This window comes from Polypterus senegalus, chromosome 2, assembly GCF_016835505.1.
Source record: "Polypterus senegalus isolate Bchr_013 chromosome 2, ASM1683550v1, whole genome shotgun sequence".
In the NCBI taxonomy this organism is placed as follows: Eukaryota; Metazoa; Chordata; class Cladistia; order Polypteriformes; family Polypteridae; genus Polypterus; species Polypterus senegalus.
The window spans coordinates 164,100,959-164,108,938 of NC_053155.1; the positions used below are offsets into that span (position 1 = coordinate 164,100,959).

Here is a 7,980-nt window from a genome sequence, read left to right on the forward strand (position 1 = left end):
TCAGGAGCAGCAACTCCTGTGTTTGTTTGTCTTCATTATTGTTTGGTGTTTTTTGTTTGTTCCCCCCCCACCCCCCGGATAACATGGATAATCGAAAATGTGAGGGAGGACTCGCACTCACTTACACACAACACTAGTTGATGGACCTGCACCCTTTGTCTCCCAGAGCAATAGAGCTGTTCACCAAGCTGCCATCTAAGCTACTGTGTAGATGCCAAGGAAGAAGAACAGGAGCCCACAACAAGAGAAGAAGGTGCTGACTGACTGTACCTGCCTCCTTCTATCATGGGCAATGTAAATCTTGGACAAATGGATGAGCTCTCAATGCCAGACATTAACCAAAAGAAATAAAAACTCAGCAGTCTCATGTATTTTACAGAGATGTGCCTTAGTGCTGAAACACCACCTGTTGCATTGGATGGATTTAAAATTATTCAGGCTGACAGAAGCAGGTGCTAATATGGCAAGAAGGGAGGTGGACATTACAATTAAGCACAGCTGTGCAACCTGAATGTTGAACTGCTCCTGGTGGATTTGTGACCTTATTATATGCCAAGAGACTTTTCATATGCCCTTGTGCTAAAAGTGCTGACATCCCTTTTTTTTGCAAACACCTCAATTGCAACAGACACTGTACAGTATATTCTATAATAAGCAAATTTACGAATTTACGACTGACCTTCCCTGTGCTGTCATTTCAATTTCTTGGGACTTTAATTTTTCACCACCCTCATCATTTTTTTGCTTTGCCACCTTTAGGCCGATTGGATCATAATATGTTAGAGCTCATACCTGCATATAAACCCATTGTCCAGTGGCTGCCATCCACCACCAGGGCCATGCAGGAATAGACAATGGAGGCTGTGAAGGATGCCTTTAAGAACACTGACTGGCATATGCTATGCCGCCAATATGATGTATTATGAGTTACATGACATGGACATTGGACATTGAGGGGCTAAGCCAGTGTATCACAGACTACATCAAGTTTTGTGTGGGTAACACAGTCCCCACAGAGAGAGTGTGTTGTTTTCCAAACAACAAGCCACAGACCACGAATGACTTGAAAGCCCTACTGAGTATTAAGAATAGAGCCCTCAGGTCTGGAAATATGGATGTAATCAAGCAGCTGCAGTCAGAACTGAAGAAGCAGCTCTGTGAGGGAAAAACCCACTACAGAAACAAATCTTGAGCTCAAGGAACAACAAAACAGCACAAAGTGTGTTGAGGAGAATGGGATGCAGATTATCACTGTCTGTATCAGGCTGTAAAACGTGAAGAAGAATGTAACAAGAACTGAACTAATAAAGTGATCCATTTCTTCAACAGGTTTGATTCACTCTTGTCAGTACAGCCCTCCCCCAACACTGCCTGTGCAAACTAAGGAGGTTTCATAATTCCAGCTGCCATCTGTGCCTTTCCTGATCTTCCCCTTCAAAGACATCACACCGCTGGTCTGCAGCCCCCTAACACCCCCATCCCCAACACTTCTTGAACTGTGTCCCCACTGATCAAGTGAGGAGAGAGCTGGATAAACTCTCCATAAAGAAGGCTTCAGTGCTGGATGGAATCAGCCCCAGGGTGCTAAAAACATGTGCCAGCCAGGTGATCCCAAGGACTCCAGACCAGTTACTTTTACTTCATGAAGACCTTTGAGAGGCTGGTACTAAAACAGCTATGACCACTGGTTTCAGAACATCTGTGTCTTCTGCAGTCTGCCAATCAGACACATATAGGCATGTAGGATGCTACTATGAAAGCTGTCATGAAAAAGAGGATTGTGGCAAAGTTGAATGCTAATCATGGAAATTGCCCTCAATCTCCTCCAAGAGGTGCTCCGTCTGACTCCATATGACTCCATAATAACTTTCCGGCAGCGTTTTTTTCACAATTAAAAAATATCACTAGGCAGTGCCTTTTTCTGTCAGCCAATTACATGCTGTCTGACAGAGCTTGTGCTGTACAAATGCTTTACAGGAACTGAGAGTTCAGCTTCAATGTCGGTCCTTTTTTACTTTTTTCATGGCAATACAAATCTGTTTAATTTTTGTTGGGACAAGTCATAGACCGATCTGACTGAGCTGCTGGATATGTCAGACTACACTAGTGGCGGTCAGAGGAGTGTCCCATGACGTCCTCTAACTCAACTAAGATTATTTCATGAATTCTACCAGTGAAAATCACTGATAAAAGTAATTATCTCTGATGCAGCTGGTTTATAACTTTGCTACAAGAGTCCTCACTCAGACCCTCAGTAGTGAGCATGTAGTGCCTGTTCTGTTCCACCTTTGGGGGCTCCCTTTATTTTAAAAAGCTAAATGCAAAAGTCTGCTGACAACATTTAATCTTTAAGTGGCCTCTTGCAGCAGTATAGTCCTGCTTACCTACTCTGATAAACTGATGCTGGTATTCTTGTCTTGCCCCAATCAAACCTACTGTTAGAGTCTTCAACTCTGTTTTGGCCTGACTTTCATAACATAATTCGGTCTTCTCATAGAATTCTTCTTTTTAAAAGGCCACTTAAAGAACATATGTTCAGAATGGCTTTTACCTTAGTGGCATTCTTAACTATTCACCCTGTTTATCCAGATGGTTAGACTTGCATGTTGTGTCAGAAATTGTTGTTTGTTCATGGTTTTCATTTTGTATTTTTTATTCTGTTTATGGTTTCTTATTCTAATCCAGAACTTTGTGTCTGCTATATTTGTTTTGTTAGGTGTTTAATATTTGATAGCATTTTGTATCCTGTGCTTTCACTTTGATCTTTTTCTGTACTTTTATTCTATTTTATCCTTTTGGATATTTGTGAAGCTCTTTGAGCATGGGAAAGAGGTTATAAAAATTACATGTATTATCTGGTCATTTTGATTTTGCAGTAAGGATTCTCCTTATTGGTTTCATGTAGTTTGAGCAAAGAAAAGGTTTAACCTTAAAAACGTATTCTAAGACTGATACCACTAAGTGATTTGTGGGAACACAGAAAGTTAGTACTAATGTTGTATCACTAGACAATATTAAAATTAGAATATTTAACCCACAGAATATTTGTTTTTATATAGCACTCGGCTGACACTATTTTTTCAAATGTCTGAAAAAATACTTAAAATTGAAAAATGCAGGAAAACAAACTTTACCAGATTACAATTTACAATTCATTAAAGAGATGGAAAATAAATTCACCTTTATTTGATTTGATCAAGGTATGGTTAGACAAAGGCAGATAACCTTGGGACTAGAAGCAAAATGTGATCTACAGTAAATTGTTCAGTTCTAAAAAGATGGCAGTAATGTGATGCTGTTTTGTGCTATATACTATTAACAATGAGCTTTATTTTAAATAAATTGAAGTGCACTTTATTAGAATAACTTAAATTATAAACTTATGTAAATAAAATTATTTTTACTGATAAATACTGCTTTTTTATATAAAAACTTGTTTTTAAATTATTGGATTCTCTGTTTTTAAAGAAAATCTAGTCATTCAAATCTGATGTGGATTTTGCTAATTCAAATACATTTAGTATTTTTCCAATACTAATTTGTAAAAAATATTTTAATTGGAAACAAATTAAAGCGTAACTTTTTTTCTTGACATCTATCAACATACTAGATCAGTGTTTCCCAACCTTGGTCCTGGGACCCCTGTGGCTGCAGGTTTTTGTTCTAACCAGCTTCTGCTTTTAATTGAAACCCTGGGCTACTTAAGTGAATTGATATTTCCCAAGTTCTGTGTTTTAGAAACAATATAGAAATTAGAAAACTTTAATATATATATATATAAAAATGTACCAAGCAGTTATATGGGAATAATGTATGTTTTTTCTTTTTAACAGTATTTTCATCTTGATTTTCATTCTACTTTTCAAGGTCTTCTAATTGTTTAATTAATCGATTATTTACTAATTAGTGGGTCTGATGCTAAAGTAGTTGCAGCCTTTGATTATTCAGTGTTGTTTGCCAGCATGTCTGCTCTGCTCGTTTTAAATTGTCATTAATAAGATACAACGAAGAGGAAAAACTGCACAGAGAAAGGGCAAAATATAGTAAAATCAACAAAAGAGAAAATACTTCTAAATGTCGTATAAATGTAAAAATTATGCTGCTGTGCTTTTCTGAATGTAGAAATAAGATCAGTGCTATCAGGTGTTGCCACTGATTAGGAATCTGGTTGGAACAAAAAGCCTGCAGCCACAGGGGTCCCCCAGGACCGAGGTTGGGAGACACTACTAGATTTATAGATACAAAATTGAAAAATAGGTGTAGTTTTTACAAATTAGTTAATAAAGGTAATGAATTACTTGGCACTATCAGGGAAGTAATCAGTAAATTTTAAATCCTTTAAACAGTGCTCAGCAAGTAAAGTAAGAAAAATAATTCTGTATTAATTCTTAGTAACAATAAGGAAAATGGCAATAAGGGAAAAATAATTAAATGACATTGGTAACAATTGGAGAAGAGCAGTGTCTGGTTCTAACTAGGAGTCACCTAACTTGCTTAACAAGTTATTCAGTGCATCCCAATAGACTCTTTGCAGCGATTACCAAATGCAAGCTTTTAATTACAATGTAATCTCCACCATTTTCATTATCAACAGTTTAGTGGCAATTTTTCTAGTTTACCCAAGTTGGCTGTATTCCGTTGAGCCTAACACCAACACACCCACCCACCCTCATGATTTCCTCAAGCCTTTGCAGTCTTTAACATCCTTTGGAGTAAGACCTTTTCTTCTCATATGTTCCTTCACCACCTCCAGTCATATTGTCTTCAGCATTCTCCTGGGCCTCATCCAGTCTGCTTCCATCACAGTGCAGCTTTTCACCCAGTCATCTTCTGTCTTTTGTTCCACGTGCCTGAATCACTTTAGTGTTTCTTCTCAACACATCTATCACCTCTGCACCTGCTCTTAAATTAGTATTCATCACTCTGTCACTTCACACATCAACCTGGTCATTCTCATTTCTGTTCCACCTTCATCAGTGACATCTCGCTCTCATACAGAATACTACACCTCACACTGTTTTTCTGAATATTCTTTTCTAGAAATGCTCTTTTAGAAGCCATTAATGACAATTTGCATTGGTACTTTGATTGGATTAGTGTGCTTTGATTACATGGGTTCACAATTAACCAGTCTGGGCATTGTCAGTTTCTGTATTTTTGCTATCAGAATAATAAATCCATGGAAAAAAGAATGTCATATCTCTTCATGGGGAATGGTGGGTTTTTTTCATTATTGCTATGTGGTTCTTTTGCTGCCATTTTTCATTACTTTTCCTTATTATTTACAAAAATGACATTGTCATCTATAGTAAGCACTGATATTCTAGGGAAGTCATATTTTTTTCATAAACCTGATGGTTGTTTCAGCATGATAGTGAAATAAGCATACATCAAAATAATTGTTCTCTGAAAACAAGCTCTGTTCTTAATTGATAACTCAGTCACATTAGTTTAACTGAAAATTAGTCTAAATTGAAGAGAAGGCAGTCCATAATCCTTAAAAACCTGGAAAACATATTGAATAGTGAATTGTCAAGATATTTCAGCACGTATTCCCCAACCTTTTTTTAACATTATTAAAAAAAAATGCTTTATCTTTAGATTTACCAGTGGAACCAAATGTAAAATATTTGTTTTTAAATAATTAGAATAGCAAAAAGAGTTAAATATGTCATCAATATGCATACATAATTATTGGTGACACCATATCATATTATCTTATCTCTGACTTATCTCTTTTAATTTAGTAAATCTAATATTGAATATGTTGCATAACTTTCTTGTTATAGTTTATGAAGCTTTCCAAGTAAGATTCAAACATAACTGAATGACAGAGATAAGACTTAAGAAAATTACTTCTATAATCCTAAATTAAAGTTCTTATTAATTCTAAGATCTCACAGTATTTTCAGCACACTGTCTCATCCCATTTTAATAAAGGTGACCAACACACCATTTTGCCAGTCTCAGAACCCTATCTGTATCAGTCAGACAATTTTGAACCAAAAGATCTATCCATTAATCTTTCCAATCACTGCAATGAACACAGTCATCCTTTGGCACTATTTCTTCCTTTCATATTTAGATATCTCCAACTGAGATCAGAACTTCCCTACTCTTACTGAGACAGACCTGGTGATGTCCCACCCATCCATCCTTCCTGAGTCATTGAATGATTTATCAATTTATTTTATGCCAAAGGTTATTCACCATGGCTTCATGTACTGAGTTTTTGGCTAAAGTCCATTTAGAATACAACTTCCAAAGGTGCAGTTTATACAGGGGCATCTGTTTGGGCCTCCCATGTCTGATAAGCAGATTGTCTGGTCTCATGATGTGACTGGCAGCAAACTGATGATCAGTTAACAGTTCAACATTCATTGCTTGACTGTCCAGAATATGCAGTGTTGGATCTAAGACAAAATTCTTCAGTCATTATCCTTTGTTTTTCTCTTTGCAACTTGAAATCATATTCAGGTGACCCTTGGGCTTCTCTGCCTGGTACAAACTGTAATTATGGCACTGCGCTAAAAGCCTGGAAGTATCCTTATACCTGCGTAGGGTCTGTCCAGTGACAAAAATAAGCCCAAGAAGAGAACAAACCTCACTTAAGAAGTCTTGTTTAAAGGGCAGTTTTGTCCAGAATGATGCTTTCAAACTGTATGTAGATTTTTTTTTTTAACCTTTAGCTCAGGTTTGAACCAAACATATATTCTAATGTATATCTAACCCCAAAGTCATGTATGTTCAGAAAGTTATGTTTCTTTAGTAGTCAAGAAGTTAAATTGTTACTGCAAAACCTGTCTTTTCCTATAGAGTGCTTCTTTTGGAGACCTTCCTTCAATTATGACAAATTTTCCCTGTCGCTGACCAAACCCACCCCCCACCCCAATTTCATGGTAATGCTGCCACCACCTTTCATCGTAGAGATTGTATTAGGCAGGTGATGTGCAGTGCCTGATCATCGGTAGACATTAATGCTTGGAGGTCTGTCTAAATAGTTACATTTTTGTCTCATCAGACCAGAGAATATATCTCCATGTGCCAAGAGTTCTTTAAATTCCATTTGGTAAACTCTAGGCAGGATGGCAGTATGCCTCTTACGCAAGAGTAGCTTCTATCTAGCCACTCTATCATAAACACCTGAATGATTGAGTGCTGCTGAGATGGTCGTCCTTCTAACAGGTTCTCTCTGTAGAGGGTTTCTGAAGGTCTGTTAAAGTTACCATTAGGCTTTTGGCCACTTCTCCTACTAAGAACCTTCTTACCCAATTACTTAGTTTGGCCAGATAGCCAACTTAAGGAGGAGTTCTAGTGGTAGCAGAATTAATCTATTTAAGGCTTTCTGGAGCCACTGTGAACACTCATAGCTTTAGATATGTTTTATACTTTTGCTCCAACCTATACCTAACCACAACTGTATCATGAATGTCTACAGAAATTTCCTTCGACTTGCAGCGTGATTTGCGGGACCTTGTATACACAAACATGTGCCTTTCTAAACTTTGTCTTGCCGATTCATTTTCCCGCAGGTAGACTCCAGTCAGGTTCTAGACACTTCTCAAGGATAATTAAAGCAAACAGGATGCACCCGACGACAATTTGGAGTGCCACAACAAAGGATCTTAATACTCATATAAATGAGAGATTTCAATTTTTGATTTTTAATAAATTAATAAAAACATTTTAAATTTGTCTTTATGGGTTATTGAGTATAGATTGAAAAAAAAAATTGCAAGTTTTTCCATATAAAATTAAATGTTCAACACAACATCTGTAGAGAGTGAAGTGGGCCTGAATAGTTTCCAAACCCTCTATACACAAATTTCTTTTTTTAATTTTTTAATTATATTTTTTTAATAGGAGCTGTTAAAAACAATTGTGATGCGGACACGAAGAACCTTGGATGATGATATTTTCATGCCTTTATATCCCAAGCAGTGAGTTTTTAAAATTGTTTTCTTAATCATTTCACACAAA

The 7,980-nt window shown here is 36.8% G+C and overlaps 1 protein-coding gene across 1 annotated transcript in view; it reads left to right on the top strand.

Moving 5' to 3' along the window:
• paxbp1 (PAX3 and PAX7 binding protein 1) overlaps positions 1 to 7,980 on the top strand; it is a 256,815-nt gene that overhangs the window by 209,950 nt on the left and 38,885 nt on the right. Inside the window, exon 14 of the mRNA XM_039744927.1 lies at positions 7,864 to 7,940. Within this exon, the coding sequence (XP_039600861.1) occupies positions 7,864 to 7,940 (77 nt within the window). The remainder of the gene's footprint in view (positions 1 to 7,863; positions 7,941 to 7,980) is intronic.